Raw genomic sequence first — 26740 nt, forward strand, 5'->3', positions numbered from 1 at the left:
TGTAAAATGTTTTGAACAAGATACCACTCCAGAAAAGAAAATTGATGAGCCAGGCATGCAGGAGGATTCAAGTTCAAAGCTAGCCTCAGCAACTTAGTGAGGATGTGTCTCAACCTAAAATATAAAAAGGACTGAGGGGATATGACTCAGTGGTTAAGCAAAGGATGGAAAGAGGGAAGGAAGAAAGGAAGGAAACTAATGATTAAGGCCAATCTGAGGGTGACACGAAGTTAGTTCCCATCTGCTAGGTCCAGGGGGAATGTTTAGTAGTGCAGCGCAGGAGCCAGAGGCAGAAGAAAGTAATGGGCTAACGTGCTAGGGAATCTCAGTTCATCAATTCAGGGTACTGAACCAAACAAGTCATAGCCCAAACAAGATTTTGAAAACTACACAAAGCTTTTTTTCAAAGAACCCAACCATCCTGCCTACTAAACCAAAATGTGAATAGCTTACTCCTCTTCTTCATCAGATGACGATGTTCGGGAAGAGCGATCTGACTTTTCACTGGACTTGTCATCCTCTTCCTCCTCCTCATCATCAGAGTAAACTTCACTGGTTTTTAATGGCTGTTTTTTGGCAAGGAGTTCAGCTAGAAAGAAGAAGAAACATTTAGCCAGATACTCTGAAGATGAAAATGAATTATCTTTCATGTTTGAGAAGAAACTGAAACCTAGAAGAGGACTTAGACAACTCTATCCTCTCTGGACTAGACTGAGATAACCTGAGCTACAGTGTAAAATCATTTAGGCACCAAATATTAGAAAGGCTAGAAGGTTGTTAGTGAGTGGGCAGAAAGGGTCAGGAGCACTACTGAGAGTAGTCTTTTATTGCACTCAAGATGCTTCAAGATGGGCAAGAAAGAGGGAGAAAAACTCACAATTATCTTCAGAGAGTTTCTGATAAAAACCTTATTTTGAATGTGTATTAATATTTGTAATAGCAGAAGAACAAAAACAACCCAAATGTCCACAAATAGGGGAGTGTCTGAATACCCCTGGTACATCCACCCAGTGGGTATACTATTTGGCTATAAAAACAAAAACGAGACATAACATCACATTCTGAGTCAGAAGGTGTTTGTTTTGTTTTTTGGTGACTGAACCCAGGGCCACTATATCCCTGAGCTATATCCCCAACCCTTTTTATTTATTTTCAAACAGAGGCTGGTCTCAAACTTGCCATCCTCCTGCCTTAGCCTCCGGAGTCTCTGGGATTATAGGCATGTGCCACTTGGCCAGAGTGCTTTTCTTTTTTTAAAAAATATTTTGTTAGTTGTCAATGAACCTTTATTTTATTTATTTACATGTGGTGCTGAGGAACGAACCCAGTGCCTCACACATGCAAGGCAAGCACTTTACCACTGAGCCACACCCCAGCCCTGCCAGAGTGCTTTTAAGGAATCAAATAGTAAATATTTCAGGTTTGCAGTTTGCCGCCTCATTGTCTTTTTTTTTTTTTTTTTGGTAGATGGACACAATATCTTTATTTATTTCTTTTATGTGGTGCTAAGGATTGAACTCAGTGCATTCCAGGCAAGCGCCCAACCACCGAGCTACAACCTCAGTGTCTCTTGTCTTAACTATTCAATTAAGGTGGTGTAGCATAAAAACAGCCCTGGGCAATATGTAAATAAATGGATGCAGTTAAATCCCAATGAATGTTTTTTCCCTCTCTATATTGGGATTAAACCCAGGGCTTTGTACATGGTAGGCTAGTTAGAGAGCTATCACTAAGCTACATCCCTAGCCCTGCCTTGTAAACTTCGAGTAAACAGTATTATAAATGAGTTCAATAAGTTTATTACAAAAAAACAAAGGAAAAACTCTGACATTCTTGAATTAGAAATGGTATCACAGCTGAGCATGGTGGCACACACCTATAATCCCAGCTATTTGGGAGACATTAGGGAGGATCACAAATTTAAGATCAACCTTGACAACTTAGCAAGACCCTGTCTCAAAAAAAAAAAAAAAAAAAGAACAGAATATGTAGTGCAGTAGTGGTAGAGCACTCTTGGGTTCCAGACAACTCTCAGAAGGCTAAGGCAAGAAGATTACAAGTTTGAGGACAGCCTGGGCAACGTAGTGAGCCCCTATCTCAAAATTTTAAAAGTTTTGGGGCTAGAGTTGTAGCGCAGTGGTAAAGCCTAGCACATGTGAGGAACTGTGTTCGATCCTCAGCACCACAAACAGGGGCTGGGGTTGTGGCTCAGTGGTAGCATTATAAATCGAGTTATATTTGTATAAGTTTATTACAAAAAAAAAAAAAAAACAAAGGAAAACCTCTGACATTCTTGAATTAGAACTGATACCATGGCTGAGCATGGTGGCACACACCTGTAACCCCAGGCTGGTCGTGTGGGTGGGTGTCTTACTGGGGAATAAACCCAGAGGAGCTTTACCACTGAGCTACATTCCAACCCTTTTTATTTTTTATTTGGAGACAGGGTCTTGCTAAATTGCTGAGGTCTTGCTAAACTCCTGAGCTCAAGCAATGTTCCTGCCTCAGCTTCCCCAATAGAGGAAGCAGGCACAAGCCACTGTACCCAAGTTCATGCTAAACTTTATCCTTTAAAAAAAAAAAAAAATTCTAGCTCTGCACACTGAAAGCCTTAAAAATAATAGATAACTGAATAGTATAAGTGTTCCTTGTGTCCAGACTGTGATCTCTAAATACAATTTCTGGGGCTGGGGATGTGGCTCAAGCGGTAGCGCGCTCGCCTGGCATGCGTGCGGCCTGGGTTCGATCCTCAGCACCACATACAAAGATGTTATGTCCTTGTGTCCGCCGAAAACTAAAAGAAAAAAAAAATATTAAAAAATTCTCTCTCTCTCTTTCTCTAAAAAAAAATAAAATAAAAATAAAATAAATAAATAAATACAATTTCTCATGAAAAAGGGCTCCTTAGAGAAATGTCTGATTCCAAATCCAGAAAGTAAGAAAGTTATAAAAATGAGGGGTGGGGGGTTGGGGTTGTGGCTCAGTGGTAAAGTGTTTGTCTAGCATGCATGAGGCACTGGGTTCGATTCTCAGCACCATATACAAATATTAAAAAATAAAGTTCCATCAACAACTAAAAAATATCTTAAAAAAAAAAAAAATGAAGGGTGGTAGAGCACGTGCCTAGCCTGTATGAGGCCATGGGTACAATCCAGTACCACCACCAGCACCATCACCACCAAAAATAAAACCAAACCAAACCAGGATTTCTGGGGTCTTGTGTTAAAGGGCTTATTACAACTAGTTGACAAACTGAGTATCAATAATAATAATCACAGCAATGGATTAAAACAAATAAAATAGGTTAAAATCCATGAGTTCACAGGGATATTCAAAATAAACAAACCTCACTGGTCATTTCTGGTAGTTGCTAAGGAACTATTTCATATCTTTGAAGACTGGTAAATAAAGGAAAGTAAATCAAACATTTATCCTACCTTTCCTATTAAAAATGAACCTGGGGGTAACTAAATAGTAAATGAGAAAAGTTTTTTTTTTTTTTTAAATAGGAGGAGATCAGATATTAAATAAGGAATGACAGATTAGAGTATTATTATTATTATTATTTATATTTTAGGTACTGAGAATTGAAGGCAGGGGTGCTTTACCACTGAGCTACATCCCTGGCTAATCCTCCTCTTCTTTTTTTTTGGTACCAGGGATTGAATTCAGGGGTACTCAATCACTGAGCCATATCCCCAGCCCTATTTTCTATTTTTTTATTTAAAGACAGGGTCTCACTGAGTTGCTTAGCATCTCACCATTGCTGAGACTGGCTTTGAACTTGTAATTCTCCTACCTCAGCCTCCCAAGCCCCTGGGATTACAGGCATGTGCCACTGCGCCCGGCTCCCTGGCTCTTAACAATTATAATTGGTTTATTTTTATTTATTTACTTATTTTTTTCTTTAAGTTCATTAGAGGTAGGGACCCTCTCTCTCTCTCTTTTTTTTTAATATTTATTTTTTTAGGTGTAGATGGACACAACACAATGCCTTTATTTTTATGTGGTGCTGAGGATCAAACCCAGGTCCCGCCCATGCTAGGCGAGCGTTCTACTGCTGAGCCACAATCCCAGCCCCAAGTTTATTTATTTATTTTTTTTGAGACAGAGTTTCACTAAATTGTCCAGACTGCACTTGAATTTACAACCTTCCTGCCTCAACCTCTCAAATCATTGGGATTATAGGCGTATGCCACTGTATCAGACAGATTATCATTTTACAATTCCCAGTGAATTAAATGATCTAAGTCGTGATCATTAATGGCTGTGACAGAACACATTACTATTTCCTATTCTTCATACCATCCTGTACATGTGCCTTCTATCATATAACTCCGTAATTTCAGTTCCTCCCAGCCGAGAGTGATACTATGTCAACTCTAAGTCTCAGTCTTAACAGGTACTTTGTGTTTCTGCTTTCCCCTTTTATACTTCTGTTGTCACCATGATTAAAAATGGTCCTCCTTGGGGCTGGGGCTGTGGCTCAGCGGAAGAGCATTGGCCTAGCACGGGTGGGACCCGGGTTCGATCCTCAGTACCACATAAAAATAAAGGCATTGTGTTGTGTCTATCTACACCTAAAAAAAAAGGTCCTCCTTGGTCCAAGGAGGAAGAGAGACAGGTAGAGCAGACCTGACTCCCACCTGCAGCTTGGAGACAATCCCAGCTGAACTCATACTGATGCACATGTAGGGAACAGGTTAGTGGTTTATTACTTTACATTATTGTGGTAAAAGCTGCCTAAAAGAGCTGGTAACACTACAAGACAGTCAGATATTAAAAATCAGCTTTCCTAACCAAACTAAAGCAACTAGCAAAACACAAAACAAACCCAAATCTAACCAATTCTCTAGTTTTAACTAACAATTCACAAGAAATTCAAGGGATTAGAGGAACACACCCAATACCATCAATGGGATACAGTCAGCATTGTGGGAAACAGACAAATGCATACATGGTTTCTTCAGCAAACAAACTACAAAGGGGACAAAGAAACAAGGAGAAAAACTAAGAGCTTATGTAACTTAAGGGATGCATTAATAAATCACAAAATGTGGACTCTAAGTTCCCGATTCAAACAATAAAACCAATATTTTTTAAGTTATAAAACAAACACAGAAACTTTAGTATTGACTAGATATTTGATCATATTAAGGGATTCATTGTTACTATTTTAAAGTGTAACAATGATATAGAAGTTAGGTTTAACACAAGAGTCCTAGCCAGGTGCAATGGTGCATGCATATAATCCCAGCAACTTCAAAGGCTGAGGCAGGAGAATCACAAGTTCAAAAGCCAGCTTCAGCAACTTAGCGAGATCCTATTTCAAAATGAAAAATAAAAGTTTGGGGATGTGGCTCAGTGGTTTAGCCCCTCTATGTTCAATCCCTGGTACCAAATAAATCAAACAAACATGAGTCCTTATCTATAACAGACATATATTGTTAGAAATATGATGATGTTAGGATTTAATTAAAAAAATAATCTTAGAGGATTTTAGATTTAACAAGATTGGCCATGAGATGAATATGGAGATTGGATAATGGAATATAAAGGTTCATTATACTATTCTCAGCATGTCTGGAACTTTTCATTATAAAGAGTTAAACAGGGGGGGAAAATAAATATGGCCACCAGTGAGTCACACTGTATAACTGAAGACACATAGTAATCATTACATTCCCTCACTTACCTGTTCTGTTCTTGCGTTTTTCTCGCTCTGCTTTAAGCTCCTCCATGGCTTGAGATTTCTTATCTAATTTCTCATCCCGTTTGGAACGACGTTCCTTATTGTGGGATGTTACCTAGGAAGGAAAGGATAAATAGGATGGCCTTTTTGTTTTTACTAATTGCCGATAAGATTCTCTATACCCAACAATTAATGTATTCAGTCTTTTATGTGAATTTATGTTGACTACAGAAACTTAAATCTTGTATAAGTAGAGAGCATCCTCTTGTGGACAAAGAGAATAGAGCAGTGAAATCAGCTTATTTTATCTGCCTAATAAACAGTAAGCTAAAGAATTACCATGGGGGGCTGGGGATATAGCTTAGTTGGTAGAGTGCTTGTCTATCATGCACAAGGCCCTGGGTTCAATCCCCAGCACCAAAAGAAAAAGAAAAGAATTATCCAAGTAAACTCTGTAAGAATACACAGATTATGATCTAATATTTGTTGATAATTCATGATGAATACAGAGATGATTTATTTTCCTAGCTATAGTTATACCAAGTCTAGAATCACATACACTTGAGTAAACATCATAACCGATCTGGTTACTTAGGACCAGAGAGGCTTACCAACTTTTTCTCAAGTGATGCTCACTCTAGTGGGCTCCTATTTAAATGCAGAGTGAAAGTGTCCTAAGGAGTTAACCAATTTGGCTAATGGTAAAATGATACATCCAGAGATAAATGAGCTAACTAACCTTCCACTAATTTCCTAGGAGGATTAACATAAATCTACCTCTACCTCAAAGAGAAGAGGTATTCTCTTTGGATCATGAGGCCATTGAATCTCCTACCTGAGATTCTTGAATCTGCGTCAGCTTTTTCTTTTCCTGCTCCTCTTCTTGCTTTTTCTTTTTTTCTTTCTTTTCTTTCTTTTTGGCTGTTTTTAGTTTTTTCTTGATTTCAAACCTGGTTAAGATATTTGTTTGATTTTTAAAAAGCAATGAAATATATATAAAGATTAATTTCTACTAGAAGAAAGAAGTAAGTATAAGGAAGGAGTTAGTAAACACTTTGGCATTCTGCAAGAAATTCCAATGTATCTTGTATGCATATTAATACAATGGGGTGTGGCTCAGTGGCAGAACACTTGCCTCACACATGTGAGGCACTGGGTTCAATCCTTAGCACCACATAAAAGTAAGTAAACACAATAAAGATTAAAAAAACATACTGAATATAAGTACAAAAAGTACTTGAAAGAAGTAAATTGGAATAGATTTAAAATGAGAAAAAAGGGGCTGGGGTGGTGGCTCAGTGGTAGAGCGCTTGCCTAGCATGCATGAGGCACTGGGTTCGATCCTCAGCACCACATAAAAGCAAACTATTGTATCCACCTAAAACTAAAGATACATAAATAAATAAATATTAAAAAAAAAATAAAATGAGAAAAAAATATATAGGATACTGCTGTATTCTTCTTTAGACTTATGGTAACACCAGTTCTTCAGCCTTCATGTAACAGAAGAAAACAATTTAGGGTCTTCCTAAATTGCCCAGGCTGACCTCAAACTTGTGAACCTCTTGCCTCAGCCTCTGGAGCAAATTGAGATTAAAGGAGTACACCATTGCATTTGACACAATATCTACAATGTCACAATTTTAGTAAGAACAAGGATTTTTTTTTTTTCTCTTTCTGAGGTGTTGGGGATTGAACCCAAGGTCTTGTGAATGCTAGGCAAGTGCTCTACCACTGATCTAAATCCCTACCCCAAGAAGTATATTAAACCAGGGGTAGCAGCACATTCCTGTAATCCCAGTGACTCCAGAAGTTGAGGTGGAATGATCGAAAGCTCAAAGGCAGCCTCAGCAATTTAGCAAGGCCCTAAGGAACATAGGGAGACCCTGTCTCAAAATAAAAAATTTAAAAAAGGCCTGGGGAGGGAGCTCAGTGGTAGAACACTTTCCTAGCATGCTTGAGTCCCTGGGTTTGATCCCTAGCACCACAAAAACAAAGCAAAACAAAACAAACAAACAAAAAAGGGCTGGGAATGCAACTCAATGATAAAGCCCCCTGAGTCCAATCCCCAATACCACACACACATACAGAGACAAAAAACAAAACACTATCAAATTGTACACTTTACTGTGTTACTTCAAATAAGGTATTTTAAAGTATTTAATAGCTTATACATACATACTGTTCTTAAGGGTGTTATCTCATTCAAGGCTTACAATAATAACAAAGGAGAAGCTGAGCCAGGAGGAAGGTAGTGATTTTATTCAGCTCACTGATCAATGGGTCTAAATTGAACCTACACCTTCTTCCAACTAACATACCATATTTTTTTGGTACTGGGTTTTGACTCAGGGGCACTCCACCACTGGGCCACATCCCCAGTCCTATTTTGTATTTTATTTAGAGACATGGTCTCACTGAGTTGTTTAGAGCCCTGCCATTGCTGAGGTTGGCTTTGAACTCGAAATCTTCTTGCCTCAGGCTCCCTAGCTGCTGGGATTACAGGTGTGTGCCACCATGCCCAGCTAACATGATAATTTTTTGTTTTGTTTTGTTGGGGTAGAGGGTATTGAACCCAAGGTGTTGCAAATGGTAAGCAAACACTCCACCAAGGAGCTGAGGTCCTGGCCCTAAAATGTCAGTGTTCTTTCTGTGATTACGCTATTTTGTATGCTGCCTGTTCCCCTGAGGAATCCAACATCTGAGGATGACCTCACTATAGGTGTTGCTGACCAGAGAGCAGAACATTAATGGTGCTTACATAAGACTGTTATATCTTGGCAGGTGGTGCATGCCTATAAAGCCAGCAACTCTGGAGGCTAAGGCAGGAGGATTGCAAGTAGGTCAGCCTCCGCAACTCAAGAAGATCCTATTTCAAAATAAAAAATAAAAAGGACTGGGGATGTGGCTCAGTGATAGAGGGCCCCTAAGTTCAATCCCTAGTACTGTAAATATAAATAAATAAAAACAGACTGGAAAAAAAGAAAAAAAAGTCTGTCATGGGATACACATAATGATTAGATGGGATCCATATAAAGAACTTAATTAAGTAAAATAGATGAATGAAATTTTCTGAGTTATCATATTACATTGCCCTAAAGCTAAACAAATGAGCTACAAAAATATTAATTTCCTGTGCAGGGCTCTGAATCTCTGCTTTAATTACCATCACCCTAAACATTCTTCTAGTACTAAAAACTGTCACTGAAGCAGTCAACTGCCTTGTTCACATAAGGCAAAAATTTAAAAACTGAATGGGAGTGTAGCTTAGTGGTAGAAGCTTGTCTGGCATGCAGATGTCATGTGTTTGATCCCCAGGACTAAAACAAACAAACAAACAAATACAATAAACAAACCAAGCTTGAGGCCAGCCATTCATTACTCCTGAGTTACTTTGTAATTTAATTATATAACATTTATATAATTTTGTTATGTTCTTCACAGTTTGGAAATACAATTTTTACAAGTCATACCTAATCATCTGGCAACTCCAACACAGATTAAGTCCTGTTGGTTCCAACACAGGTAACCTTGGAAGTATTCACAGTCAAAACAAACGTCTAGGGGCTGGGGCTGGGGCTGGGGCTGAGCGGTAGAGTGCTTGCCTAGCACATTCGAGGTGCTGGGTTCGATCCTCAGCACCATATAAAAAATAAATGAATAAATAAAATAAAGACATCGTGTCCAACTACAACTAAAAAAATATTAAAAACAAAAAACAAACAAATGTCTATTTACTGCTTGCTGCTGACTGAAAGTGAAACATTTTTATCTAAGGTAACTCACCACAGTTAATATGGTCCAGAAATATGTCCAGAAAGGACAAATAGGCTCCAGATGAAATGGAACTAACTGCTGACAAAGAAAAGTGCTTTGATTTTCTTTTAATGATATTAGGTAAATAAGGAAGGATATTGGTTCTGAGGACTCTTATCTCCCAAGATAAAAGACAAGAAGCTTATGGCAAAAATTCAGAAAACTGAAGCATCTTCTCATTACCAAGAAGCAATCTGACATTTCAGATTTTAAAAAAATACAAAAACTGCCAGGCACAGTGGTACATGCCATGCCTCCTGAGGTACAGTAGTATCTCAGCTACTTGAGAAGCTGAGGCAGGTGGATTGCAAGTTTGAGACCAGCCTGGCAACTTAGAGACACCCAATCTCAAAATAAATGAAATGGGCCGAGAATGTAGCTCAGTGATAGAACACCCTTGGATTCAATCCCCAGCGTTTAAAAAAAAAGGCTAGGACAGATACCTAGTGTGTACATAATGAGTAATTCCAAGACTTGAATCTTATGAAAACAGGGTTCCAAATGTGAATTTTGGAAAATTATTTCTACTTTGGGAGCTTGAAAAATTTAGTCAATCTGTAAAACATAAAGCTGTGAAACACCATTTGTTCATTTAATTTTTAAAAAATATATTTATTTATTTATTTATTTACGTATGTGGTGCTGAGTATCGAACCCAGTGCCTCACGCATGCGAGGCAAGCGCTTAACCACTGAGCCACAACCCCAGCCCTGTTCATTTAATTTTTACATATCACCTGATGTCTTCTCACATTACTTTCTTTTTTTAAAATTTTTAATATTTATTTTTCAGTTTTTGGCAGACACAACATCTTTGTTTGTATGTGGTGCTGAGGATTGAACCCAGGCCGCACGCATGTAAGGCAAGCACGCTACCACTTGAGCCACATCCCCAGCCCATACTTTCAATAATTACTAGATTTAAATTCTAAAATCAAGATAATTTCATGACTTCCTTGCTACTTTATGCTCAGCAGATTCAAATCATATACTGATTTTTATCAAAGACACATACAATCTCAGTAATTAACCCTCAAAAGTATTGCTCCCAGTGCCTATGTTAAAAACAGGTAAAATAATAGGAAGTAGGAGACAATGTTGCTCCCAATGTATTTTATGGAGTCAGCTGGTGCCAGGTTTGAGATCTAGTTGCACCACTTACCAGCTATATAATCTTACACAAATATCTTCTTTCTTTCATTCAACAAATATTTAGTGCACATCTATGTGCTGGTCATTGTTCTAGGTACCAGGAATAGAGCAGTAAACAAGACAAAGTCTCTGCCCTCATGGAGCTTGCTCTTTAGTTACTTTATGTCTTTAAGCCAAAATTTCTAACTCTCTTACAAGGTATAATCAACTTTATAGGGTAGTTATGAAGAATAAATAACAGACACAAATGTCTATAGCATTTTATGAAAAAAGCAATTAGTAAATAAAAATGTACTGAATACATCTACACTCTCAAACATCATAGATAAGTCTAGCCTGCCTTAAATATGCTCAAAAGCTTCAGTGAGTATCTCATTTCATTTACTTAATACTGTACTGAATATGAAAATCAGGATGGTTGTATGGGTATGTTTTCAGACCGTTGTAAAGTTATAAAATCTTTTTTTTAAGCTGTAGTTGGACTCAGTACGTTTATTTTATTTATTTATTTTTACTTTTATGTGGGGCTGAGGATCGAACCCAGTGCCTTGCACATGCTAGGCGAGCACTCTACCAAAGAGCCACAACCTCCCTGTTGAACTTTTAGACCACCTATGTAGGTCAGATGTCAATGAGAAGGGAAGTATAAGAAACAAGAAATAGGGCTGGGGTTGTGGCTCAGTGGTAGAGCACTCGCCTAGAGTGTGTGATGCCCTGGGTTTGATCCTCAGCACCACATAAAAATAAATAAATAAAACAAAGGTGTTATGTCAACTACAACTAAAAAATAAACATACAAAAAAAAAAAAAAAGGAATCATCACTGAAAAAAAAATAAAAAAGAGAGAGACAAGAAATAAACAGAAAAGGCAGGGTAGCTACAACTTTACCTTCTTTTCAACACCTCCCTCTTCTCTATGCGGTTGAACAGCTCTTGCTCTCTTTCCTTCTCCGTCATCTGTTCCAGACGGGCCCTGTCTTCCTCATCTCCCATGAGATCCTCTCCATAGCCATCATGGAACTCTTCATCTTCTGAGGAAGAATCTGAATCTGAACTAGAAGAGGAGCTGTTGCTGTCAGAATCTGATACTTCCCCTGCAACAGAGACCCAACATGAGATCACATGCTAAGTCCAGTGATCCCACAGTGTTGACAAGCACTGGCTCTCTCAGGTAAAATGGCAAAAGGCCACCTCTGACTCTCTCAGGTAATAAAATGGCAAAAGGCCACCTCAGCTTCTTTGGGACCAGTCCATAGTCTGCTTTTGGTAAATGCAAATAGAGATTAGCGAAATTAAGGCTGGAAAAAGAAAGCTATGTTCTTTTCAATTCTTTTATGCCTTTTTATTTTTTATTTTGAGAAAGGGTCTTACTAAGTTGCTAAGACTAGTCATTTTTTTTTTTTCCTTCCTGATACTGGAAATTGAACCCGAGGTGGCTTAACAACTGAGCAACATCCACAGCCTTTTTATGTTTTATTTTGAGACAGGGTCTTGCTAAGTTGCTTAGGGCTTTTGCTAAATTGCTTGAGGCTGGCTTTGAACTCAAAATCCTCCTGTCTCAGCCTCTCAAATCACTGGGATTACAGGAGTGTGCCACCATGCCTGGCTCTGAGGTTAGCTTTGAACTTGTGATACTCTTGCCTTGGCCTTCCAAGTCACTGGTACAGGATTGTACCACCATACTTGGATTATTATTTATTTATTTATTGGTAGTGGGGACTAAACAGAGGGGCACTCTACCACTGAATTACACTCTCAGCCTTTTAAATTTGAGACAGGGTCTCCCTAAGTTGCCAAGGCTGGCCTCAACTGGAGGTCCTCCTGCCACAGCCTCACCTCGCCTAGCACAACTTTTTTTTTTTGTGTGTGTGTGTGTGTGTGTGTGTGTGCTGGGGATTGAACCCAGGGCCTTGTGCATGTGAGATAAGCACTCTACCAACTGAGCTATATCCCCAGCCCCCTAGCACAACTTTTTTATTTTGAAGAAATTATACACCTACAGGAAAAAAGTTGTACAAACAGTAACACTCTCATACATTCTTTAGATTCATTCATTGTTAACGATGTCAATTCACTTTCTCTTTCCTTTTCATTTTTTGGTACCTGGGACTGAATTTGGGGACACTTAACCCCCAAGCCATATCCCCAGCCCCTTTTTAAATATTTTATCTAGAGACAGGGTCTCACTAAGTTTCTTAGGGGCTTGCTAAATTACTGAGGCTGGCTTTGAACTTATGATCCTCCTGCATTAGCCTCCTGAGCTGCCAGGATTACAAGTATATGCCTCCATGCCTGACTACTTTTTCTGTCTACACATATAAAATAATTGTAGCTGTGTGAGGTGGTGCACCTCAAAAAATATTTTTTTGGGGGAGAATTATCAGAGATTGAACTCAGGGGCACTCGGCCACTGAGCCACATCCCCAGCCCTATTTTGGATTTTATTTAGAGACAGGGTCTCACGGAGTTGCTTAGCACTTTGCTTTTGCTGAGAGTGACTTTCAACTCCTGATCCTCCTGCCTTAACCCTCCTGAGCAGCTGGGGTTATAGGTGTGCGCCACCACACCTGGCTGTCAAACAAAAAAAAAACGAAACTTTTTTTTTTCTTTTGGTACCAGGGATTGAATTCAAGGGCACTCAACCACTGAGCCGCATCCCCAGCCCTTTTTTGTATTATTTAGAGACAGGGTCTCACTGAGTTGCTTAGTGCCTAGCTGTTGCTGAGGCTGGCTTTGAACTTGAGATCCTCCTGCCTCAGCCCCTTGCGTGTGCGCCACCATGCCCAGCTTCAAAAGTTTTTGAGACAGGGTCTCACTAAGTTACTGAGGTTGGCCTCCTGCCACCTGAGATCATAGGCATGTATCAGTGTGCCCTGCAAAGGACGGTCTCTTACATAACAAACTACATTATTATCAAGTTTAGCATATTTATCACTGATGCAATTCCATCATATAATGTACAGTTAGTACTTAAATTTCACCAATTGTTTTACTACTGAACTTAATAGTCACTTTTTATACAAAGTAGGGTCCAATCTGAGATCACACATTGGTTACCATGTCTCTAATATAATTTAATCTGGACCTAGCTTTCTTTATTAAAAAAAATGAATTAATTATTTTTCAGGTGTTATTAGGGATTAACCCCAGAACTTCATGCAGCTAGGCAAGAGCTCTACCACTGAGCTACATCCCCAGTCCTTTTTTTGTTTGTGGTTTTTTTTGAGACAGAATCTTACTTTGTTGCCCAGGCTGGCCTTAAACCTGTGGTCCTCCTGCTTCAGCCTCCTGAGTAGCCATGATTATAAGCGTACTTACCTACAATCCTAGCTAATTTCTTTTTTTTTTTAATGAGATGGGATCTCGTGATGTTGTCCAGGTTGGCCCAAACTCTTCACCTTAGGCAGGAGATCACTTGAGCCAGAATCCAATCTAGGACTACATCATGCCTGGTTTGGACCAGCCTTTGTCTTTCAAGCCTTTGAATTTTTGAAGAGTTTAAGTCCACAAAATTGTCTAATAGAATTTTGTAAGGTAGTGATGAAAATATTCTCTATCTGAACAGTAGCCAATACAAGTGGCTAATGAGCAACTGAAATGCAACTAGTGTAACTGAGAAACTGAGAACAACAGTTATCAAAGGTCTCCTAATTTGATTTGGTTTGCCAAGAAACAATTTAGGTTATGAATTTTTGGCAAGAATACTTGCTAAATGATTGTGTTACATCAGAGAGCATCTAACATCCAGCCAGGCACAGTGGTGCACATCTGTAATCCCAGCAATTCCAGTGGCTGAGATAGAAGGATCACAAGTTCAATGCTAGCCTTAGCAATTCAGCGAGACCTTGTCTCAAAATAAAGAATAAGTAGGACTAGGGATGTAGCTCAGTGTTAAAATGCCCCTGGGTTCAAGTCCTACTACAAAAAAAAAAAAACAACAACAACAACAAAAAAAACACCAACCTCAAAAAAAGCATTTAGCATCTGTTTGTATCATTACTATTAATTTGTATTACTTGGTTACGGTGGTGTTTCTCATATTTCCTCTCTGTACAAGAACCTTTTTCCCTTTATAGTTAGTATGTATAGGAAGATTCTTTTAGACTATAAAAACATCTTGTTCCATATTATATTAACAATTATTATTGTGGATGAAAAAAAATGAAGATTTTTCTAACCCTATAATTTCTTCTACATTTATTAGCTGGTATTTTAAAAAAATACTTATTTTTTAGTTGTAGTTAGACACAATACCTTTGTTTTATTTATTTATTTTTATGTGGTGCTGAGGATTGAACCCAGGGCCTCGCACGTGCTAGGCGAGTGCTCTACCACTAAGCCACAACCCCAGCCCAACACTGGATCTTGAAAGGACAAAGGGTGGCATGTAAAAAGTCAATATATATTATTAATGAATATTAAGTTAAAATCAGACATTTAACAAGAATCGTGGCTTGATTCAATTTGAGCTAACATTGACAGACATGGACTTAAAACCAGGTTAGACCAATTTTATACCAGGCTGTTTGTAAGTGAAACTTACTTTTTCAAAACAACTTAAGGTTTATTATTCTAGTCCTGGAACAAGTTAGTTGTTAAACTAGTGTTATCGAAAAGTTCTGGAATTGTTTAAGAAAAGAATATTTCTTCTCTGGGAGTGGTGGCGCACACCTGTAATCCCAGCAGCTCTGGAGGCTGAGACGGGAGGATTGAGAGTTTAAAGCCAGCCTCAGCAATGGCAAGGCGCTAAGCAACTCAGTGAGACCCTGTCTCTAATAAAATACAAAATTGGGCTGGGGATGGGGCTCAGTGGTTGAGTGCCCGAGTCATATCCCTGGTAACAACAACAAAAAAAAAATAGAATATTTCTTCTAAGTTTTCCATCTGATTCAAGGATTTCCCTCCACAGACAAAAAAAGAAGACACCCAGGATAAAGTGAGTGGAAACTAATACAAGGACACCTACTCCTCCTGGGTTCCTTGGTTGGGTTCCCAGGTTCTCACCCTTCCTTCGGGAAATGCATGATTTTTCTTGCTTTTTTTTTTTCAGATTCTCAAAGGATCCATGACCACTGAAAAAGCTAAGGACTACTGTTCTAAAGGCAGAGATCAAGCTATAATGTGGGCTGCTTTCTTCTCCACTTCTGCCTCTCTCTCCAACCTGACAAGATGAGAAATTCACCCGCCAGGTCTGGGTACTTGGCTCACCTTCCTCAGGTGCTGAGCTCTCAGCAGAACTGTCTTTGTCTGAACTGCCCGAGGAGGCAGTTTTATTTGCTTGTTTCTTCATGGTTCCTTTCTTCTCTATTTTTCGGCCTTTTCCTTTCTTCTTGTTTTTATTACTCCCAAATGTCCACTACAAGGAAAAAAAAAAAAAAAAAGGAAAACTGAAATAGGAACTTTATGAAGAAAAAAAAGCTGAACGATTCAAGAGAATTAAGACTATTTGATTTTCAACAAAATGATTCCAAGAATCTCTACAACTTTGAACCCACTCCCAAATATACACTTTATATGATGAAAGATACACTTTTAGGTCAGTTGGCCACTCAGGTGGCTGCCTCAACTGGTACTGAGCTGCGCTCTGCAGCCTCCAGTCTCTGTATGTCTCAGCAAAGGTCATCCAATATGAGCAGCAAAGAAGAATGGAGAGGTTTCAGAAGAAGAAACACAACAACTTCCCTGTACAACCAAAGGGAGGGGAAGGATGTTAGTTTACCTTCACCCATGATGCTGGCCTTCAAGTCATTTCAGCAGGAATTGGATGTAAGGCATGACAAACATGAGAGACTTGTGAAATTTGGTTGGGATATAACTATTTAACATAAGAGGATGATTGTTCTCCTCCATAGGATTACAAGTGCTCCTGATAATGGAAGTAATATTGACTAAATCCTAAATTATATTAGATGGTATCAGACAAAAAATATGACAGGTAGCCCAAGAGCTATCAGGAGATCAGTTCCACTTAGCTGTCACTCAGGACTGTAGGAATATGTGCTATCTCTTTCCAACACTTCATCAAAACACAATCATTAGTCAGTATGGATGAAATTATTAAACAATTGGTTTTTACAACAGAGGATAATGGGAAAGAAAACAAGACTCCCTCCTCTGATGCACAGGATATGTCACTTGGAGACTTAAGTCACCCATTTACCTTCTGGGAGTGGCTGGTTTAACTGGAGAGTTGAAGCAAATGTGTATTAACAGTGTGGGGAATGGGGACTCAACACTCCCTTTGGGCTGAGAATATAGCTCAGTTGGGAAAATGCTTGCCTCGAATGCACAAGGCCCTGGGGTGGGTTCCCAGCACACCACACAAAAAGAAAGAAAGAAAGAGAGAAAGAGAAAAAGAGAAAGAGAAAAGAAAGAAAGAAACAAACAAACAAACCACCCTCCCTTTGAAGTGAAATTGTTTTTTAAGCCAGGTTTAGGATGGGTTTTCCTTCATTGGCAAACATTCAGTATTACAAGGTCTCTAAGAAGCTGTATACCATAAAACAAGGTCTGGTCAAAGTTGAGATTGCTTGTTATGTTCTGAAAAGTCCAGGGTTCAGAGATCCGAAGCACATGCTGGAAGATGTGCTCCCAGTTAAAACAGAAATGATTGTTCAGGAAGAGGGCATTTCCTATAACATCACTGGCTATCATCTGGAGATAGACGAGTTTGTAAGACAGTTACTCAGCATTTCATTTGAATTTATTGCAGCATTTACATAGAAACATTCAGTTCTATTTCTCTTAAATTGTATACAAGCTGTACATGAAATTATCAAATGAATTAATTCTTTTTTTTGGGGGGCGGGTACTGGGGGTTGATCTCAGGTTCACTCAACCACTAAGCCATCTCCCCAGCCCTTTTTTGTATTTTATTTACAGACAGGGTGTCTCACTGAGTTGCTTAGTGCCTTACTTTTGCTGAGGCTGGCTTTGAACTCAAGATCTTCCTGCCTCAGCCTCCCTAGCCGCTGGGACTACAAACGTGTGCCACTGCACCTGGTCAATTGATTCTTTTTATTCACAGAAGTGTGCATATATAAGTGTTTATATATATGCCTATTTGAGGAGTTTTGCTGGTTAACCTTTATCATTTATCTGTGTTATGTGAACATGCTTCAAACTGAGATTTCTCCTATAACGTATTTAATTTATTTTGTATGAATTTTGGAGTAATAATTTTTAATGGAAGCAATTTCAGTTGGTGATTTTTGTTATATATAGAAAAGATTTCTTAATTAAACTTCTGGACCTAAGCTTCCTGTCTAAATTTCTTGGCAATGTATTGTACACCCCCAGAATTGACTTAATCCATAGAACAAGAATTGAAAATTAACTATCAATACTTGTAATCCCAGCAGCTCTGGAGGTTGAGAAAGGAGGATCGAAAGTTCAAAGCCAGCTTCAATAATTTAGCAAGGCCCTAAGCAACTTATTGAGACCCTGTCTCAAAATAGAAAATAAAAGGGGCTAAGATGTAAGTCAGTGGTTAATCTCTGAAGGGGAATTGGAGCTAACATTTTAATGTTTTCACTGGTAAAGTTGAGTTGAATTATGTACTTGTACATAACTGAAAGATTTTAGTATTAATTATTTAGCAGTATTTCCCCCCTTACCATTTTTATTAGGCATGCTTGAAGGCTTTTCTATTCTAGCATTTTGAAATTTTGATATACTAAGTTAATCCAAACCTTTATAGTAGGTCTGGAGTATTTATAAAGTTGCCAAAAAATTGTATGATATAGAATTCAGCAATAAGACAACTGGTCATACAATTAAGAGTAACAGTCTTTAGCACTCTTTAGAAATGAACTTGCCTACTAAAACTAGCTACAGATTATTACTTACAATATGAAGCTGACTTGAGCATGACAGACAGTACTTACTGGATGACAGATAGTCCCAAACAAATTGATTTTTTTAAAATATATTTTTAGTTGTAGATGGACATGAGAGCTTAATTTTTTTTTTTAATTTACTTTTATGTGGTGCTGAGGATTGAACCCAGTGCTTCACACATGCTAGGCAAGTGCTCTACCACTGAGCTACAGCCCCAGCCCCCAAATCAATTGATTTTGTGAGTTTTGAGAATCTAGATTTTTACTTTTGGAAAGATTACTTCTGTTTATAAGAGTTCATTCTTGGACAATGTAACTTTTCAAAAATATTACCTAAAGGAAAACAAAACACAGACATGCCTGATACATTAATAAATCAGTGAATGTTTTACAGATGTTTAAAACAAGTCTTTTGAATAAAATATTAAAATACTTTTTTAAAAAAGAAACAATTTTAAAAAGTTTGTTTTTTATAACTACTAGTTATAAATTTCTTAGTAATGGAATTTCTTAGTAATAGAACATTTAGATAAAATATAAAATCGAATTAATGTAGTTTCTGTTGCAATAGAAAAACAAAGATACTAACTTTACGGCAAGACAAACAAGTGAGAGAAAACAGCTTCTGGTGTTTTCTGTGGTAGAGATCGCATTAACTGCTAAGGGCTGGTATGTCAGGGTTTCAGTACATAGAGAATGATTTAGTGATGAGGTGGGCCTCAGAAAGGCGGGGAAAGAAGCTTGTGCCCAGGAGAAAACTGAAACATGCACTGAGAAAGGTTAAGAGCCACTTTTGGACACAGATGGTAGTACTGGCAATAACTCTAAGAAAGCAGGAAGTAAAGTAGATCATTAAGTATATGTGTGTATATCTTTTTTATATATACATATGTGCTCTTTTTTAATATTTTAGTTGTTGATGGGCTTTATTCTATTCATTCATTTATATGTAGTGCTGAGAATTGAACAAGCAATATTATACTGAGTCACAACACATTATCTAAAAAAATGTGTGTATCTTTTACTTAAATGTATGATGCTAAGGATGTACCTGGCATGTGTAGGCCCTGGGTTCAATCTTCAGCACCATATGTACATAAATAAATAAAAGATAAAAAAAAATCCATTGACAACTAAAAAATGTGTGTATCTCTTACTTAAATGTATGATGCTAAGGATGTACCTCAGTGGGAGAGCTCTTTCTTGCCTGGCATGTGCTAGGCACTGGGTTCAATTCCTAGTACTATATTAAACCATATCTCCTTTGATATGTTATTTATTATTTATTGTACTAGGGATTGAACCCAGGGATGCTTTAGCACTGAGCTACATTCCCAGTCTTTAATTCTTTATTTTGACGGTCTTGATAAGCTGCTGGTCTTAAACTTGCATCAGTCTCCCCAGTAGCTGGGATTATAGGTATATACCACCATGCCCAGCACTTCTCCTGATTTACAATAATTTTTGGTGAAAAATACTTTCTATGTTAAAAAAGTACAGTTTTTGCTCCTATTGTAATGGGATGATAAATTAACCTCCTTGGGTTGGGATTGTGACTCTGTGGTATAGCGCTTGCCTGGCATGTGTAGGCCCTGGGTTCAATCCTAAGCACCACATGTACATAAATAAATAAAGGATTAAAAAAAAACCATTGGCAACAACAACAAAAAAATCTTTAAGTAAATAAATAAATAAACTTCCTATTTCATAGTAGTTAAGATCAGAAGAAAATTTATTTGGGGCCTTTTCTTGGACTGGGGAGACCTAGGCATAGGAGCTATTCTTAAGAACCAGAGTCTATCCCAGAGGTTTGGGAGACTGAGGCAGGAAGATCGCAAATTCAAAGCCAGCCTCAACAACAGCTAAGCTAAGCAACTCAGTGAAACCCTGAGGTTTAAATTAAATACAAAATAGGGCTAGGGATTTGATTCAGTGGTTGAGTGCCCCTGAGTTCAATCCCCAGCACCCCCCTCCCTGAAAAAAAAAGAACCACAGTCTGAATCCCAGCTGCTTAGGAGGCATGAGTTCAAAGCCAGCCTCAGCAATTTAGTGAGGCCCTAAGCAACTCAGCAAGACTCTGTCTCTAAAATATAAAAAAGGTCTGAAAATGTGGCTCGTGGTTAAGTGTCCCTGAGTTCAATCCCCAGTACCAAAAAAGGTAGGGGTGTAGCATAGGTGTAGCATAGTGGTAAAGTGCTCCTGGGTTCAATTACTAGTACCAAAACAAACAAAACAAAACAAATAAACAAAGCCACAGTCTTTGTTTACCTTGATAAAATATTGTAAAAAGGGTGTTATTTTAATCTTTTGATTCTAGTTTTAATTTAGTTATTTTAATTGTTATGCTCATAATACAGATATTACTAGAGTCAATAATGTATTAGATATCTTCGACATTGGTTCTTTTACAAGAAATAGTACAACCATATACATAATACTCAGTATTTGTTTCTTGGTTATAAAAATGGCCATGACCCACCTTTTCCAAACAGAGTATGGAACTTCTACCCAATAGGAATATGAAGAGGTTGAGAGCAAAAGGTTGAGCTATCAGGGTCACATGTATGTCAGAGTGGCTAGGTTTATTTTTGTCTACAGGTTTGGGTTTCTCATATGCAATACAGCCAAACTCTGTGGAGTCCCTAGGGGGTAAAAAAAAAAAAAAAAGTGTTTATGAGAGCAAAAACGATCTAAATGTGAAGTTATACAAGTAAATCCAATTTAGGAGGTGCTAGGAAGCTATCTGGCTTCCTTATCAACTACCCTCTGTCTGCTTCAATCTGCCACAGTCTCATCTTAGCAATTGTCACTCATTTGCAGTCTACAATGTTTATCCCTTGCAAGGGAGGGAGAAAAAGCAAAGGTTAAAAATAGAAGAAAAATGCTGTCATTTAAAAGGAGCTAATCCTGAATGTGAGAAGAGTATTTGTTTATTTTTCTTATGGCAATTTTCGAAAATAGTAAGGTGACAAAGTTGTCTTACCTCCCATGAAGCTGACTGGGGGTTGGGAGGGAGGTGTATGAAGTCAAATGCAAACAATCTAAATTCCAATCTAAATTCTACTAATTCTCCAATATGTGGTAATGTTTTAGGGGCATTATAATGTAGATGAATTTACTTTTTTTTTTTTTTTTTTAAAGAGAGAGTGAGAGAGGGAGAGAGAGAGAGAGAAAGAATTTTAATATTTTTATTTTTTTAGTTATCGGCGGACACAACATCTTTGTTTGTATGTGGTGCTGAGGATCGAACCCGGGCCGCACGCACGCCAGGCGAGCGCGCTACCGCTTGAGCCACATCCCAGCCCTGAATTTACTTTTAAAAATAGAATTTTAGGGCTGTGTTTGTGGCTCAGCTTCAGAGGCCCTGGGTTCGATCCTCAGCCCCACATAAGAAAATAAATAAATAAAATAAAGGTATTGTGCCCAACTACAACTAAAAAATAAATATTTTAAAAAAAAGAAGAAGAAGAATTGTAGCCAGGTGTGGCAGCACACATCTATAACCCCAACTACTCTGGAGGCTGAGGCAGGAGGATCATTTGAGCCTGGAAGTTTGGAGATAGCCTAGGCAACACAGCAAGACCCCATTTTAAAATAACCACAACTTTTTAAAAAATTTCTGAGGCTGGGGATGGAGTCAATAGTACAGCGCTTGCCTATCATGTACAAGGACTTAGGTTCTATGCCTAGCACTGCAAAAGTTAAAAAAAAAAAAAAATTTAAATCTGTATTTCTACTACCCAAAGACAATGATCACTTGCAATGTGGAGGTGAGTCTTATTATTCTTATATAATTCCAAGAAAGAGACTCAAATCGGTCCCAATAATTATTCATATATTTTTTTTCTCCTTGGAGAATAAATCACAGTTATAATATTTTACATTTACATTTTTCCCTAATATTTTATTTTTAGTTATAGGTGGACACAATATAGCACTCTACCTCTGAGCCACAACCCCAGCCCCTACATTTACTTTTGTAAACCAGAAATTCTAGAATGTTTTTGGTCTAATCACATATTTTAAATATTTCCCCAATACCTCTTCTAAGAGCACAAAGTCTTGCAAAACCTATTCTGGTGACTCTAAGACAGTGGGAAAGACTAGAGTTGTAACTCAGTGGTAGAGCGCTTCCCTAGCATGTGTGAGGCACAGAGTTCAATCCTCAGCATCACATAAAAATAAACAATTAAAATAAAAGGAATTGCGTCCATCTACAACTAAGAGGAACACAACAACAACAAAAAGACAGAGGGAAAATTATTTCTTTCATTGTCAGAGTAGTAAATGGAGTCTAAAGAGTAAAGAACAGAATTAAATGAATGCTCATGTGCTCTCTCCATCCAGGAGGGATTAGAGGAAATGTGGGCTGTACTGAAAGGCAAGTTCAGATGTAACCTTTTAAGGTGAGAATAGAGTACCCTACTGGTCTGCATCTGAACTCCAGGTACAGAGGCCAGAGCATCCCCCAAAGAGCTGCTCAAAAACAACTTGGGAAAGGGTATCAGACACATTGACATTCTGCTTTCCTAAGCATAAATGTATGTAAGCTTCACACAACCCCAGACAAGTATTATGTAAATATGCAGGGAGGAAAGCCTAAAAAAGAACCTGGAAGATGTTTTCTTATCTAGTAAATTATAACAGATTAGCTGTTTTACCCTCACTGTTGTAACAGATATTCTAATGGACAGTAATTATCTAATAATACAGGTAGGTGTGTGCTACAAAACTCTGTGCCACCCTGTGTGTGTGGGGATGTTACAAAGCAGTTCCCATTCTAGGAAGTTGCTGGCATTCAGATAAAAGATGGGATGGAACATGGGATGAAAGTAGTTGGCTTGGGGTACGGGGGTGGGAATAGGAAAGACAGTGGAATGATTGGGACATAACTTCCCTATGTTCACATATGAAATACACCACCAGTGAAACTCCACCTATGTACAAGCATAAAAATGGGATCCTCATTAGAATAAGTTATAATCCATGTAATGCATAATATGTGGAAACACACTCTCCTGTCATGTATATCTAAAAAGAATAAAAACAAAACAAAGTGGTTGCCTTTGGACTTGGGTGGCATTGAGATCCTGAGTACAATGAGCATCCTGGAGGAAGAAAAACAAAAAACTTGAAGATTTATATCTAATGGGCAAGGAATACCCATATTCCTAGGTCTTAGAAGAGTAGAAATCATTTCTACGCAGTTACTCTGAATTGAATTTATATGTGAAATGAGCCAGGTGCAGTGTCACATACCTGTAAACTCAGCTACTCAGGAGACTAAGGCAAGAGGCTCACAAGTTCAAGACCAGCCTCACCAACTTAACAAGGCCCTAGTAACTCAGTGAGACCCTGACTCAAAATAAAACAAACAAACAAACAAAAGGGTAGGAGATGTAGCTCAGTGGTAGAGCACCCCTGGGTTAAATCCCAGGCACCAAAAGATAAACAAACAAACAACAAAAAAGAAGACATAACAAAGAAATGTAAAATATAACATTACACTCCCCTTGAGAAAGTGTCAGAATTGGTTATAAACAAATTTGAGCAAATGGTCCGTGAAAATCACTGCATTATTTCAAATTCTTGTGTTGAAATTTTTTTTTTAGAATTTTTTAATATTTATTTTTTAGTTTTCGGCGGACACAACATCTTTGTTTGTATGTGGTGCTGAGGATCGAACCCGGGCCGCACGCATGCCAGGCGTGCGCGCTACCGCTTGAGCCACATCTCCAGTCCCTTATGTTGAGATTTTAACTGTCTAGATAAATTAGATGCTACAGTATGGTTGTCTACCTCGCCAACAGCCAAAAAGTACTGCATAAACAAGGCTTACGAGCAATTCTAATAACTGTCCTAAGTTCAAGTACTAAAGCAGGATATTCCAATCTAAATTCTACTAGATCCTCTGGTTTCCTGACCCCAGAGCAAATCAAATGTAGGAAAAGCTGGAAGTAGGGCAGATTACCAAAAGATGAGCACTTCTCACCTAACAGTCCTGGAAGAGAAAGAAAAGCTCTAAGAAAGAAGTACCTCACAGCCTAATATTTTGGAAGGCATTCTTTCCCAATACAAGAACTGCCATTCAGCCAGGCATGGTGGCACATACCTGTAATCCCAGCAGCTCAAGAAACTGAGGCAGGAAGATTGCAACTTCAAGGCTAACCTCAGCAACTTAGTGGGGCCCTGTCTCAAAATAAAAAGTAAAAAGTGGGGGCTGAGGTTGTGGCTCAGTGGTAGAGCACTTGCCTAGCAGTGTGAGGCACTGGGTTCGGGTCCCAGCACCATGTATAAATAACTAAAATAAAGACCAATCAACAACTAAAAAAAAGCAAAAAGGGGACTGGGGTTGTGGCTCAGTGGTAGAGCACTTGCCTAGCATGTGTGAGGCACTGGGTTCTATTCTCAGCACCGCAAGTAAATAAATAAAATAAAGGTCCATTGACAACTAAACAAAAAAAAAAAAAAAAAAAGGTAAAAAGGGCTGCAGATGTGACTCAGTGATAAGCACCCCCGGGTTCAATTCCTAGTACCAAACAAACAAAAAATAAAACTGCCATTCACATATAGTCTTGTTTTCAATGTTTTTGAGAAATAAAAGGATTCATTTCAACCCTGTAGTGCATCACTTGTCACACCTAGTTGTAGATTTAAATTTCAACCAGAAACTATATAAAATAACATTTATCAAAAAAATTTTCAAATATAGCATAGTTTTAGTACTGGGATTCCATCTATGTGGAAAATCTTGTTCTAGATGTGTATGTGTATGAAAAGTTTACTAAACCAATGTACAAACAGAAAAACATTAGCAAAACAGTGAAGGTCTTTTTTCTTTTCTTTTTCTTACTAGGGAAAAAAAGGCCATTCTATTTTATTTTGAGACAAGGTCTTGCTAAATTGCTCAGGCTGACCTGGAATTTGGCAATCTCCTGACTTAGCAGGCAGAGTTGCTGGGATTACATGTGTGCCATGCACCTGGCTGAACAGTGAAGGTCTTCAATGGAAGCATGTGATAAGTATGTATTATCTCTAAAGTATCATGCTCTTAGATATCAAGCCAACTTCCTGGAAAAGTTTTTTCTAAATAAATTTATTTATTTATTTATTTATTTATTTATTTATTTATTTATTTAAAGAGAGAGAGAATTTTTTAATATTTATTTTTTAGTTTTCGGCAGACACAACATCTTTGTCTGTATATGGTGTTGAGGATTGAACCCGGGCCGCACGCATGCCAGGCGAGCGCGCTACCGCTTGAGCCACATCCCCACCCTCTAAATAAATTTATAAGTAAAAGCTGAATCTTTCTCAGTGTTCTACTTTTTTCTATCAATAAATATAATTGAGTCAGCAAGAGATTACAAAGTGTGAATAACAGCGAAAGTCAATCAAACTGGGAGAGCCTGAAAGATCAGATAAAGTATAAGAAAGAGAAGGAAGAGGCTTCAGAAAAGAAACAAGGTGGAAAAAAATGAAATACAGGAATAGCAAGAAGAAATCAGTCTTTGAAGAAGCAGGTAGAGACACAACAGAAACGGGGAAGGCTGAGAAATGTTCTAAGAAAGAAGAAACAGGTGTGACAAGTGGTGCACTACAGGGTTGAAACAAATCCTTTTATTTATCAAAAATATTGAAAACAAGACTATATGGGAAGCTTTTAAAATAATTCTTGCTTAGACAGAGGGCACTCCAGCAGTTTCTTCACTTTGACTAATGTAGTTATTATATTCAGTTCTGAACAACAACAAAAAAGTTGTTTTTTTTTTTTGTTTTTTTTTTTTTTGCGGGGGTATCCAAAGTACTTTTTACTCTTATGTAGCTGGCAGCTATCTATTTCTATATGCTCCAGCTCATCATTATCACCTTTCACCATAGAAGCAGACTTCATAGTTTTCCAGGCTTGATCCATGTAGACTCTGTATTATAAAAAGAACTTGGGGCTGGGGTTGTGGCTCAGCGGTAGAGTGCTCGCCTCGCACATGCGAAACCCTGGGTTCTATCCTCAGCACCACATACAAAAATAAACAAGTAAAATAAAGATGTTGTGTCCAACTAAAAAATAAATGTTTAAAAAAATAAATAAAATAAATAAAAAGAAAAAGAACCTTGAGGGCTGGAGAGATAGCTCAGTTGGTAGAGTGCATGCACAAGGCCCTGGGTTCAATCCCCAGCACCATAAGTAAGTAAGTAAGTAAGTAAGTAAATAAATAAATAAATAAGAACCTTGTTTATTTTTA

General features: G+C 38.1%; 1 protein-coding gene and 1 pseudogene across 1 annotated transcript in view; one reads left to right on the top strand and one right to left on the bottom strand.

Annotated features, from left to right (window-relative positions):
* Positions 1–26740, bottom strand: part of Rtf1 (RTF1 homolog, Paf1/RNA polymerase II complex component) — a 60934-nt gene that overhangs the window by 11565 nt on the left and 22629 nt on the right. The window contains 5 exon segments of the mRNA XM_015480797.2: positions 454–589; positions 5696–5807; positions 6528–6642; positions 11549–11753; positions 15868–16015. Of these exon segments, the coding sequence (XP_015336283.1) occupies positions 454–589; positions 5696–5807; positions 6528–6642; positions 11549–11753; positions 15868–16015 (716 nt within the window).
* LOC125613335 lies at positions 16030–17469 on the top strand (annotated as a pseudogene).

Source organism: Marmota marmota, unplaced genomic scaffold, assembly GCF_001458135.2.
Source record: "Marmota marmota marmota unplaced genomic scaffold, marMar, whole genome shotgun sequence".
NCBI lineage: Eukaryota > Metazoa > Chordata > Mammalia > Rodentia > Sciuridae > Marmota > Marmota marmota.